Source organism: Cheilinus undulatus, linkage group 18 (assembly GCF_018320785.1).
Source record: "Cheilinus undulatus linkage group 18, ASM1832078v1, whole genome shotgun sequence".
NCBI lineage: Eukaryota > Metazoa > Chordata > Actinopteri > Labriformes > Labridae > Cheilinus > Cheilinus undulatus.
In genome coordinates, this window is record NC_054882.1 from 27,872,062 (window position 1) to 27,885,058 (window position 12,997).

A 12,997-nucleotide genomic window follows, 5' to 3' on the forward strand; every position below is an offset into this window, starting at 1 on the left:
TTTTAGTTTTTCACACAACTGATGCAGCAGTGGAAGCAAATCTGGTTTCAGTGTCGTAAAATACCCAAGGAGGTGAATATTTTTACAGGCACTGTAACAAATCACAGGAAGGCTATTGGAAGGGCACAATCTGTTGTCCCATTGGGTCCCAGAAATTCTCGTGACGCCCCTGCTGACGGGTACTGTATATTTAAAATGTGTTTGAATGTTAGCTAAGCCATTATACATCATGTGACTGATGTGTAGAAAGTCTATTTTCTCAGCCTTGGAGACTCTTCGCCTGAGCGCAGCGTCGCTCTTACGCGCGTCTGGCTCTGACATCATCCGCTCTGAGGTGACAGATATGGCAATGCCGCTCTTGCGGTGCAGTTTAGTCGTCTTGAGACGGACGGACTAAAGCCACCGCCATCATGTCCCTTACCTGGTCGGCCAAAGACCACAAAAACATGAGTCAGACCGCCGCGACAGGCCAGAAACGATCGCGTAATGACGCGGGGAACAAAGTGACGGTGGTGCTCGGTGCGCAATGGGGAGACGAAGGCAAAGGGAAAGTCGTCGATTTGCTGGCCACCGAAGCGGACTACGTGTGCAGATGTCAGGTTAGTGTTGTGATTCGTGATTTCAGATGGCTATTGAGATGGGCGTGTCCTTGTTTTATAACTGAATGCCCTTTTCCCTCTTTATTTTCCCACTTCACAAGTGGCAGCTTGGTAGAGCGCAACAGGTGTTCAGAGGAAAACACTTACACCTCTGTGACCAGTGAATATTTAACAGAACGCTGCATGAAAATGATTGGAAACCTTTCTGATGAGTGCAGTTACAATGCTGAGTGTGTATTGACACGGATTTCCAACGCTAACATGAGAATCAAGGGAATGTAACCCGGTTATTGAAAGATTTTGCAGAAACAGCACGTGACGCCACTGTTTATCATTCTAGTTGTAGTAAATCAAAATGTTAACTATTATCTCTCTGTTGGATCCAGTACCTTCCTCCTAACCTAGTTTAAAGTTGCTGTGACTGACTTATTCAGATGACTTTAAATGTTTTGGATTCATAGTAAACTCCAGACAGTTCAGTAATGACCCCTTGCATAACAGCCTCACAAACACACAAGTGTCTGGTCAGAAATCAGAGGTCAATCCAGCCGTGGAACACACTCTGAAAGCTGCCAACTGTTGCCGTGTCTACTTTCCACCTCTGACAGGAGTAGCACCCTGTGTTCTGGAGGCTTGAGAGCCCCACCCACCGGGAGGGAGAGAGGTCACATTCTCAGGGTGGCTTGATATGTGAGAAGGCCAGGTCTTAGCCAGGAGGGAACAGAGCGGAGGATCCATCAGCACCAGCCAAGACTGTTAAAATAGGTGCTGGAGAAGCTCGGCAGATAGGGAAGGTGGTGGCTTATCGCTGTCTGGAGCAAATAGAATTAGACTTAAGAATTTGGCTTGATTTTCTGAGGAGATTTTGTTTGTTAACATCATACTGTATTTGAATCATCGGTATAAACATCATCCAATGTGTCCTGGCTTGATTTCCAGGGGGGCAACAATGCAGGACACACAGTGGTGGTGGATGGCAAGGAGTACGACTTTCACCTTCTCCCTAGTGGAATTATCAACCCTAAAAGCATATCACTTATTGGTAATTTCTTTTATTTGCAGCTTTGTTAACAATATCATTAAGAATATCTGTGATTGTGTGTCCTTATATTTATCTCCCTCTGCTTCAGGTAATGGTGTGGTCATACATCTACCTGGCTTGTTTGAGGAAGGCGATAAAAATGAGAAAAAAGGTCATTAAAAGAGAAAAATCCTTCTTACATTATGCATCAGTGTAAATCAAGGAAAAATGGGATGACTTGGGTTTTATTTCAGGTCTGAAAGGCTGGGAGAAGAGGCTAATTGTCTCAGACAGAGCTCACCTTGGTATGTACAGTACATGTAATCATTAATAATTTCTCACAAAAGTGTGTGCATGTTACCTTTAAAGGTTTGTTTGGAATCTCTCCACAGTCTTTGATTTCCACCAAGTCGTCGATGGCCTACAGGAAACTGAAAGACAAGCACAGGAAGGAAAGAAGTAAGGGGAAGGGAAGACAGTGAGGGCAGAAGATAGGTTTGAACTAAATGAAAAAAGTTCAAAAAGTAACAAACCTGAATTTTTAAAGTCCCATCCTTTCTTTAAAGCATCGGAACAACCAAAAAAGGCATCGGACCGGCGTACTCCAGCAAAGCCTCCCGCACCGGCCTACGCGTCTGTGACCTCCTTGGTGACTTTAAGGACTTCTCTATGAGGTAGGAATCAAACAATCGCACACAGCGATGTCCAGTCGTTACATGATTCATGAAGGCTTCTTTTTTCAGATTCAAGAACCTCGTCCGCCAGTATCAGTCCATGTACCCATCCTTGACAGTTGACGTTGAGGACCAACTGAAAAAGCTCAAGGTAAACATTGATGGCTAGGTGGCTGATGATAGTCTTGAAGTTTGTTTAAAATTCTGACAGATTGAGGACCATGTATCAGGTATTATATTACAGTGCATCACTCTAAATCATACTGTACTGATTGTGAAGTATTGTATCAGGTCTTGTTTTATCTTGTCCTTTCATATTGTGTTCTGTCTTATATCATATGCTATCATATTGTATTGCATCACATCAGAATACTTGCCACAAGTTTAATCAAACTGTACTTATCATGCAATATACCTTACACCACAGTTAATGGTATATAACATTTTCCTGTATCATACTACATTGTATTGTATCCAATCATAGAGTGACACTACGTAACATGACATGACATGACGTGCATGATGTGATGTGACGTTACATGACATGACGTGCATGATATGACGTGACATGACTTGGCATGACTTGATGGGATGTACATGATGTGACATGGCATGACTTGACGTAACGTGCATGACATGACATGACGTGATGTGATGTGACGTGACATGACGTGGCGGGACTTGATTTGATGTGACAAAATGTGCACGATGTGACATGACCTGGCGTGGCATGACATAGCGTGCTGTGACGTGACACGATGTGACGTGCATGACGTGACGTAACTGACATAATGCGTGCATGATGTGGCGTGACTTGATTTGATGTACATGATTTGACGTGACGAAACGTGCATGATGTTATGTGACAGAACATGCATGATGTGGCGTGACGTGACGTGACGTGGCGTGGCGTGGTGTGACGTGGCGTGTTGTGACGTGGTTTGACATGACATGACTTGCATGATGCCTGCATGACGTGACGTGACTTTCATGATGCGTGCATGATGTGACATGACGTGACACAGCACAATGGTATTACATTGTTCTGTATCATACTATATTGGATCGTACCAAGTGGCGTGGCGTGGCGTGGCTTGGCTTGACATGACGTGATGTGATGGTCCTATATTGTCTTGTATCATAATACATTGTATTATAAAATCATATCATGGAGTGGTGGGGCAGGCAGGGCGGGACATGACATAGAATAAAATTCACAGCATATCGAATTGTGTTCCATTAAAATGTATTCTTTGGATCTTTTGTATCTTAGTGTATTGATCTAAAAAAAATCAGGGCAGCTGTGGCATAAACCTTACTTTGGTTAGGGTTAGGGTGGTCTAATAAATTTGTTAAGCACTGTTTATTGCTTTGTATCTTATCAAATCACATTATATCAAGTTGAGTCGTATCAAGGAGAGTCGTTTATATTGAATCTTATATCCTGTGAGATTGTTGCATCCTGTTAGAGCATAACAGGTCACTTTCCATTGTATCCTATTGTATCTTATTGTATTGAATTTATTGATCTTAAAATATTGTAGCATGTCGCACAAAAATGACTTGATGTGGCATATTATATGTATCATATCGTGTTGTATGGTGTCTTAATGGTAAGTAAGGTATGATATGGTGTTGTATTGTTTCACATCGTGTCATATAGTACTGTATTATATTTTATTCTTGCATATTGTATAATGTCAAGACATATCACATTGTTCTGCATGGTGAAATATTCCCTCCCTTATCAATGAATAAACAGTGGTGGATGATTTTTATGTGTCTTTGTTTCATGCAGGATTATGCTGAGAGATTGCGGCCAATGGTTAGAGATGGGGTCTATTACATGTATGAAGCACTTCATGGACCTCCAAAGAAAATTCTGGTTGAAGGGGCCAATGCTGCTCTCCTGGACATTGACTTCGGTAGGATTTGTAACAGTGACATGTCATACTTGAAATCCGATTCTTTATTTTTAGGATCTGGGAAGGAGTTGACGTCAAAGTAACGTAAAATTATTCTTTCCAGGCACGTATCCCTTTGTGACGTCTTCAAACTGCACTGTGGGCGGAGCATGCACTGGCCTTGGCATCCCTCCTCTGAATATCGGTGATGTGTTTGGAGTATCAAAGGCCTACACAACCAGAGTTGGAATCGGGGCTTTCCCTACAGAACAGCTCAATGTAAGATTTGGAATACCTTGCTTCGATTTCACATGCTTTACTGACCTTTGTAGTGTATAAGATTAGACAGACAGCATATTACATAACTCAGAGATATCAAGCTCTACATGTAGTTTGTTTGCGATCATGTGGCCAACACACGCAAGGCCTGATGGAGGAGAGGGGAATGGAGGGAGGGGTGGGGTTGTTCTCATGCAGAGTGCAGCTGTCAAATTTTGTGAGAGACGGGTTCAAACACTCTTTACCTCTTACGCAGATCACATGTTCACAGGGATAAATTTAGGGCCAGAGTGCGGGTTCAGGATATATTTACTGTGTGAGCTGGGGTTATGTTACTTGTCACGGGAACTGACCATAGGGACATAGGTCAAGATGTTAACACTTCACGCCCATGTGATGTGTTATTGTACTCTGCTGGGGCACTCAGGGCATATATTTAGGTTTAATTGGGGAAGCCTGACATCATTAAGTTCAAGAATAAGCGAGTAACATATAGCACTGTTCTACCTTGTCTGCTTCAGGCAGTGGGAGAGCTGCTGCAGACAAGAGGTCACGAGGTTGGTGTGACCACAGGAAGGAAGAGACGCTGTGGATGGTTGGATCTCGTCATCGTCAGATATGCTCATATGATCAATGGTTTCACCGCGTGAGTAAATATGGAAGTTCGAGGCTATCATCGGGTGTTTTGTGGTTTTCATGTTTGGATAAAATCCTACACGATTACATTTATTTTAAACACAACTACTACATGAATTATGATTAGCCACAACTATTAAACAACAGTGTGACGTGTCATCATCCAACAGCATTGCTTTGACAAAACTTGACATCCTGGATGTGCTTGATGAAATAAAAGTTGGAGTCGCCTACAAACTCAATGGAAAAAGGATTCCACACTTCCCAGGTAGGGTGGACAAAGACCCAAACAAACTTCTTTGTCTGATAAAAGGTAGCACTCATTTTTAACAATGGGTTTCTTTCAACCATAGCCAACATGGATGTTTTGCACAAAGTGGAGGTTGAGTATGAGACCTTCCCTGGTTGGAAAACGGACACGTCTGCAGCCAGGAAGTGGAACGACCTCCCAGCCAAGGCCCAGAACTACATCCGTTTCATAGAGAACCACATTGGAGTCCCCAGTATGTTATACAAAGAAAATTATAATCTTTCTTTTATAAATCTTGACCTACCGAGCTGAACAGTCACTGCGATCCCTGAATGGCTCTGAGTAAAAAGAACAGACATTAAAGTGGATGATGTAATATAAGGCTAAGACATGCATAGTGGGGATCTGACTGGTAGAATTGCAAAATTGAGGCCTCTCCTTCTGCTAACCACAGCACACATTTAATTTAATAAAACATCAAAGGTCCCTCAGGTCAGTACAGTACAGAGGAAACACGATCACCGTTAAGCCTGGTTTATGCTTCTGCATCAAGTCTGCAGCCTACGCTGTTGCTAACAACACATGCATTAGTGTGTCCACATTACTCTGTGGTACTGCATCCAAACGCTACTCAAAATAGTGATTTTTATGTCAGTTCTTGGTCCTGTTGCCACATTTCTAGTGCACAGGAAAACATAGCAACTGAAACCAAGTATATTTTGTTGAGTTTGGGAGTGATGAATCTGGAAAAGCTGTTGGTTACATTGCAATCATTGCAAAGAAGAAAAGAGAGAAGGCATCAGAGATGGAAAGTATGGCCACTGTCAGCTGAGGCAGATGGCAGGTAAATGTTTTTCACATCTTCAGTTACTAAGACACATGAAGAAGGAAAATTATATTTTCAGATGCCGGCAAGTAGATTTGACAGATTGTATTGCCATCTTCAGCTGTTTATCTCCCACTATCATTGCTTAGAGACTGCAAGTCACCATTGCTACCCAGTGGACCAATCACAGAGCTTGCTTTCTGTGTCATTTCAACACATAGATATATTTTTTCGGAGCTAAATGTCGACTGTCGACAGGCTATTCAGACTTGTGGCGTTGGTTCTCAACTGGTGGGTCAGTACCCAAAACTGGGTCGCAGAGCCCTTTTCAGTGCGTCCCAAATGTGTTCCTGGAAACAAGATTTGTGCCGGAAAAATCCATGAAATTCTTTTAAAATAGACTTGCTTTGTCCAGTCACTTTAGTTATTCACATGTTTGTACTGCTAGAGGTCCAATCAATGCTATTTCTCATTATATAAATGAGAATGGTTGAAAAATATCAGAAATTGGGTCCCCGTTTCTCTTTGTGGAGTTGATGTTGGGTCCTGAGGCCTGACCAGCCGAGAACCACTGGCTTAGGCTACAGCAGGGCTTCAAAGCAGAAGCATAAATCGTGCTTAAGGAGCAAATGTCAATTGTGACATTACATCAGTTTTTACATCAATTTTAAACAAAACTACTTGAAAAGATTAACACTTGGACACAGATCAGCATGGTATTAACTGACCGAATAATGACAGAATCCAGTTTTCAGAACAATTTATTTGGCTTGCATTTTAACTTGATAGTTTGAGCCATGTCCCATCTGGTTACATGGAGGTTTTATGAGCTACGCTACAGCCAGTCCACATGCTTCAGGCCTAGCTGATTATTGCTATGCCAATATTTACGTGCACTCTATGTTGAAAAAAAGTAGCTATCCTAGTGATGTAAAGAATATCGCAATATCCTTTAGACAGGCATACTCCTAAAGCCAACATTAATTTTTGTATTTTTAATAATATTTCTATAACATTTCTCTCCTTGTTTTTTCTCTCTTTAGTCAAGTGGGTTGGTGTTGGAAAGTCCAGGGAGTGCATGATCCAGATGTTCTAGAAGGTCTTCTTCACCTCTGGATGGAAGCGCAAGCATACGGCTCTATTTGGCATTTACTCATCACCTAAAACTACCTTCTTCCACCTCTTTATTGAATAAACAAGACATCTATGTGACCTACAAGTCGTGTCTGCTTTGTGCAACAGAACATTCTTCTCTTTCATCTTTACAACTCTTTAATTTCACAGCAAGATAATTTTCAGTTCATGGTTGTATAATTCACTGAGGCAGCCCTGTGCTCATTCACAGCAGTCTGTGGGTCAAGGTAAATATGAAAACTTAAAACTGTAAGATTCTCCATAAACTTTAAGATTGACTTTTCAAAGGGGGGAAATATTCCCATTCATTTTAGTCGTCAGCTTGATAATAACAATGAAAGGTCAGTATTAGTTTACATTTTTGAAACCAGAAAAACATGTTCTCACGGTGTATATCCCATAGACATAATATACGTATATTTAAGTATATAATGTCTATGGTATAGCCCAAGCTGTTTCGTAAATTTGAAAAATCCGAAGTTCCGTGAAGGCCGCCCAGGCTACGTCACACTCGATCAGTTTCGGATTGGTTCTAAGACTTCACGTGACAATAAAGGATGTGTGTCATTGGCTCCTAACTTTCTTTCGTGCAGTTTTCCCGCAACAAACAAGTGTGGCGGACTGTTGGATATCTGCTAGACTTTGTATGATCAAAAATGCCGAAACGATCTTGTCCTTTTGCGCAAACCTTCTCCTCTCAGTACAAAATACATATAGGACAGAATGAGCTGAACAATTACGGCGTGTTTGGTGATAAATACAGACAAGAAATCCACGGTGAGTTCCTGCTCCTAGTTTTTTCCCCTTCGCTGAAGTGTTAGCTAATGTTAGCATCCTCGTTTAGCACACTTACGAGTGCACCTAGCCGTCGTTGGTAGAAATTGTTTTACTTTGACGTGAAATGTTCACTTTTGGTGTGACATATGTATACAGAACGGTTTTACCTATATTTCATGACTGTCTAATTACATTTGTTGGACTTCACGGAGGAGAGCAGCAGTAGCAGATAGGTTCCTGTGTCTGCTATCGCAGGGATAGACCAGAGAAACAACAACAGGCTAGCTCCTGAAGACCGTAAACACTGACCTCACAGCCTGGTTGTTTTGCTTGGTTGATAAAGTGTAACTTCATTCATGAGAAGGCCCCTTATAATTCTACAGAAAAGACCAAAAACTTGCTGTTTAACGGGGCCAAAGCGGTGATGGGAAAAATCTGGACTGGGGAAGAGAGATGCGTCGACCCGCGGCCCACGGAGACGCCTGTTTACAGCCAGGCGTTGCTGAGAGGACAGACACTGATTGGACACGATGGGAGACTGACGAGAGTAAACGCTGCACAAGGTGAGTTTGGTCAGGGAATAGTATTTTCAACTGAGTCAAATAACAGAAAAGAAATGTAAAAAATCAGATACCATGTGTTTGTTTTTCAATCTTCAGTAAGGTAGTATCTGTTCCAAATAACTACCTAACTTCTTGGATGTGTCCTATTGTGCAAAAGTTCACTGAACCCCTGAGGATATTTTGATAAAGTCTGCATACAATGTTCCACTGATTAGACAGAGTAAATTTTAACACATGCAGTAAAGTTTAGCTACTTGTTAAGCTTAAGACTAAGATGACCAAGACTACACATGTTACAACAAGAGGAACACCAATCTACAGCAAACATGAGAGACAGAGAAAATAAAACCAGCCATTTTTCCCCCAGAATGTCAGCTTTATTCAGGGAAGCACTATAACGGTAAGCATACAGACTGAAACCTCTTCATGGTGGATACTTGCAGTCAATGGAATCCAAATATGTGACTACAATGACTTCTGCTGATAGACAAGGAGTAGCGATTATGCTGATACTGTGACCCAGGTAGCTTCAGCCCCCAGTGAAGTACCTGAAGCTGGGGACTCCAGAATTAAATGCATAAATAATGAAAGTGGATTTGTCCATATTCTGGGCAGTCAGTTCTTTATGGAGAATCTGTGACATCCAAAAAAAAAAGGTGTAAGCTGAATTTTCAGATGAAATTTAAACTCATAAAGTAGTCTACCATAAAAATAAAAGGTTTAACTAACAGGCAATGATTAGACAAGGATAATATGCATCATAACACCTGAGCAAACTCAGTGTGAACAAGCGAGACAGGAAATGTTCTTGGCAGGTGGGAGTGCAAGTGCCTACCTTTAACAGTATTTTCACAAAGACGTGAGCCTATTATGTGTTAACTTGTCATTTTTAGTTATGACCAAAACCCCAAAACATGCTAAATACTATGAAGTCTGATTCTTTATCTGGTACACCCTTGTTATTTTGATATAAAAGAATTTATCAAAGCAATAGAAGTCTGTTCACTCAAAGGCCAAAAGCTGAAGATGAGTTCAGTTCATGCTTCCTACCAGCAGATGTCAGGGTTGCCATGGTTCTTGTCACTTGTTCCTTTATCTCAGCTGCTCTGATGAAGCTCATCCAGTGTGTTGTTTGCTCTGTAGGTGCAGCAGTGACTCCTGCAGGCTGCTGTGTGTGTCAGAAGAACCAGGGCTCCAGGACAGCATGTTCTCAGTGTGAACGTCTAACATGCTCCTCTTGCACACGACAGTGCTCTAGCTGCTTCAACCCCTGCTGCTCAGTCTGCACGACTATAGAGTAAGTTTAGCTGTAGTCTGATATATTGACCTGCCACTCATACAAGTCAAGGTTGGAGTTCTGCTATATGGTGCATGTTTGTGGTATTCTGGTACTCCTTCTGGGTTACAACAATGTTACCTTTACAATAGAAATTATATTTTAAAGCTCTGCATGTCTAAAATTTTATTATTTGGTACATTTATTTGTTTTGAGTCATTAAACTCTTTACCTTAATCCACTCATTTCTTAGAGAGGATCGGCCTTGAAATGTTTCAGTGTATGCCTAGTCTGAATCAAACTCCACTGTTTTGTGGTCATCAGTGTCACCAGAGCAGGAAACAGTTTGGACTTCTCTTTGTTGTCTTCATAAACAATGAAGCAACCACAAAAAGTTCACGCTTAAGTCTTCCTCATCTTCCTCATATTATTAAATAACTGTAATACTTTCTCTTCCCCACAGCTACAGTGGAAGATATGATGAAGTTATTTGCTGCAGCTGCTCAACATAAAGACTGATGGAGGGATCGGGAGTTTATTGGAACAAATATGTCTGCCTCACATGAGATAAAACTAAGACAGCATTTTAATGGTGACTTTTTATGTAATCTCAATCTGTCCTTGTATATATGTACTACTCTCTGAAAGTAACTGAAATAAACTTGAACACTTTTATATATATATATTTGATGTTTGGTTAATACAGAAACCGTTTTGATCAATGTTGGGGTCACAACAACATCTAAAGTTGATTTGAATAGGTAGGAAAATTACACTTTATCACTTTATGTGAGAAAAACTGGAAGCCCAAAGAGGACATGCATTCAAACTTAAGTTTACTCGTTTTTTTCCCACAATAAGTACATTTATGGGATTTTCTTTCCTCAACTTTTTTGAGTTTTGTTCTCGTCAATTTTAATTTTTGTTCATAAATTAACTCATTGCCGGAGAATCTGTGTTTATTTCAAGATAATTACATAAGATCTAGTATACGCATGGATTAGTATTTTTGAAAACTGGTTTTACCTCCAGTGTTGAACAAAAAATACTGTACATTACACTCTCAAACATCTTTGTTGACATGAAATGAATGTGTTAAAGTGCACTGTATGCCCTGTAAAGATATTTTTCAGTGACCTGTGTAGACCATTCAGGCATTTCTGTTCATCAACCTAGTGGGAGAGTAACTGTCTACAGGTGCAGTGAAAAAAAAGTGAATATCATGGAAAAGTTGCTTTTTATTTTGTGTGATTTACTTCAGAAAGTTAAACTTTCATTTATTCTAGATTACATAAAAACTTATATATTTAAGACTTTTGTTGATTTAATCTTGATTTCAGCTTAGAACTTACAAAAATCCACTTTCTAAAACATTTAACTTAGAATATTGTGGGTAAAGACCAATTTGCAAAGGTTTCCAAGCCTTTATTCTCTCACTTTGGTTCAGTACACAACTGCAATCATGGGGAAGACTGCTGACTTAAATATCCAGAGGGCAATCATGGGCACCTTTCACAAGAAGGGTAAGACTCATGAGGTCATTGCTGAAAGGGCAGGGTGTTCTCACAGTGCTGTATCAACATATATTCATGGAAAGTTGACTGGAAGGGAAAAGGTCCACAAGCAACAAGGATGAGCTCAGTTCAGAGGATCGTCAAACAAAGCAGATTCAAGAACCTGGGGAAGCTTCAATGAGTGGACTGAGACTGGAGTCAGTAAATCAAGAGCCTTCCACACATAGTGCTTTCAGACAGACACTGTTCTGGCTCTGTTCTGTTCTGACTCTCAGGACCTTAATGCTTTCAGGGAAACCATCCAGCTGGTTCAAAGTTAGGCTTGGGTGCCAGCACGGTGCTCTGCCGGTCTGAAAGGCCTAACAGACAGGTCTTTGAAATGGGCTACAAGGGTTGTGTTTCCAGTGTTGACCCTTTTGTCTTCAAAAATACTTGTTCACTTGAGGATAAGGCCTGAGTAATGAGCTCAGTGAAACACCTGGAAATTTCCTATAAATGTGGAGAAATAGGGTAAAATACAATGTTAAGATGTTTGTCCGCGTAGGGCCTCCATAAAAAACACCACAGCTGTTTAGACAGCAAGGCTGAGCCTGAGATCAACATGTAAATATATTTTAAGAAATACCAAATGTATGACAGATAAATACAAGCCACCATCTGCATTACAATACATTCTAAAAACACAACAGCCCAGTTATGACTGCAGAAAAAGCAGAAAGTTTTCAGGTTACCTTTCTTCTGTGTGTTGTAGATCTGTCAGCAGATGGCAGCACACTTCAACGACTGGGTTTCAAGACTGAGTTCCAGCAGACTGGGCCATATTCAGGGTAATTAAACAACCTGCTTCCGCTGTGGAGGCACATTAGTACTGTATATCACTGTTTCTAAAAAGCATATTTTCACCCTTAAGTGAAGGAATGGAAGTTTTCTTTCTGCGTGGGCATGAGATTAAAATTCCAGTCCAGCCTTCCTGCTCTGACCTTGAGAACTTGTTATCAGATTTATTTATTAAAACAAGAAGCCCCAGAGGTTGGACCGCACCAGGCCTCTGCAGCAGACAATTTGGCTACAATTATCCCTGCTGGACGTGACCTTGAGCTGCAGTCATCACTTTGTCTTGGCTGCAGCTCGTCACTGATGACGGCCGGTGTCAGGGTCAGGTATTCTACGCTCTGAGTAATTGTTCTTGGTGGCAGAAGTCCTCAGCGCTGCTTTGTAGAAATCAATCACATGACACGGTCTTATAGATATTAGCTTGGATGAGTGCACTTCCTGGAGCTTATTGCAAATGCGCCTATGAGCTGTTGAGTCACATCCCCAGCTCAGCGGGCCAGTTGTGGCTCCACTCTTTGGGGAGCTCTGCAGTTGGTGTCCGGGGGCACCGCTTGATTTCTGGCTCAGTGAACAGACAGCTGCTGGCAAGCCAGGCGTCGTGCTGTCTGCACCATTCTTGATAAGACTTTAAAAACTCAGAGGTGGACATAAAACACTAGACTACTGCATGTTTAATTGAAGAAAATCAACAGAGATGCTTGTGACACTGA

The 12,997-nt window shown here is 41.3% G+C and overlaps 2 protein-coding genes across 2 annotated transcripts; both read left to right on the forward strand.

Annotated features, from left to right (window-relative positions):
- The first annotated feature begins 258 nt into the window (after positions 1-258).
- adss1 (adenylosuccinate synthase 1) lies at positions 259-7,401 on the forward strand. Its single transcript, XM_041812810.1, has 13 exons — positions 259-599; positions 1,539-1,641; positions 1,730-1,792; positions 1,875-1,925; positions 2,013-2,079; positions 2,187-2,294; positions 2,364-2,445; positions 4,093-4,219; positions 4,323-4,477; positions 4,999-5,123; positions 5,284-5,381; positions 5,467-5,616; positions 7,233-7,401. Exons 1-13 carry the CDS (start codon positions 411-413, stop codon positions 7,283-7,285), a joined length of 1,371 nt encoding a protein of 456 aa, XP_041668744.1. The 5' UTR covers positions 259-410; the 3' UTR covers positions 7,286-7,401.
- Positions 7,402-7,907: 506 nt separating this feature from the next.
- siva1 (SIVA1, apoptosis-inducing factor) lies at positions 7,908-10,620 on the forward strand. The gene is made up of 4 exons (XM_041812974.1): positions 7,908-8,100; positions 8,484-8,663; positions 9,807-9,960; positions 10,403-10,620. The coding sequence occupies exons 1-4, from the start codon at positions 7,980-7,982 to the stop codon at positions 10,449-10,451; spliced, it is 504 nt and encodes a 167-aa protein (XP_041668908.1). The 5' UTR covers positions 7,908-7,979; the 3' UTR covers positions 10,452-10,620.
- Positions 10,621-12,997: the final 2,377 nt, after the last annotated feature.

Excerpts from the sequence above, each read along its gene's own strand:
- adss1 (XM_041812810.1), top strand. The coding sequence starts at position 411 with ATGTCCCTTACCTGGTCGGCCAAAGACCACAAAAACATGAGTCAGACC. Across the intron at positions 2,295-2,363 it reads TTTAAGGACTTCTCTATGAG|ATTCAAGAACCTCGTCCGCC; the intron begins GTAGGAATCAAA and ends TTCTTTTTTCAG. Across the intron at positions 4,478-4,998 it reads TCCCTACAGAACAGCTCAAT|GCAGTGGGAGAGCTGCTGCA; the intron begins GTAAGATTTGGA and ends TGTCTGCTTCAG.
- siva1 (XM_041812974.1), top strand. The coding sequence starts at position 7,980 with ATGCCGAAACGATCTTGTCCTTTTGCGCAAACCTTCTCCTCTCAGTAC. Across the intron at positions 8,101-8,483 it reads ATACAGACAAGAAATCCACG|AAAAGACCAAAAACTTGCTG; the intron begins GTGAGTTCCTGC and ends ATAATTCTACAG. Across the intron at positions 9,961-10,402 it reads TCAGTCTGCACGACTATAGA|CTACAGTGGAAGATATGATG; the intron begins GTAAGTTTAGCT and ends TCTTCCCCACAG.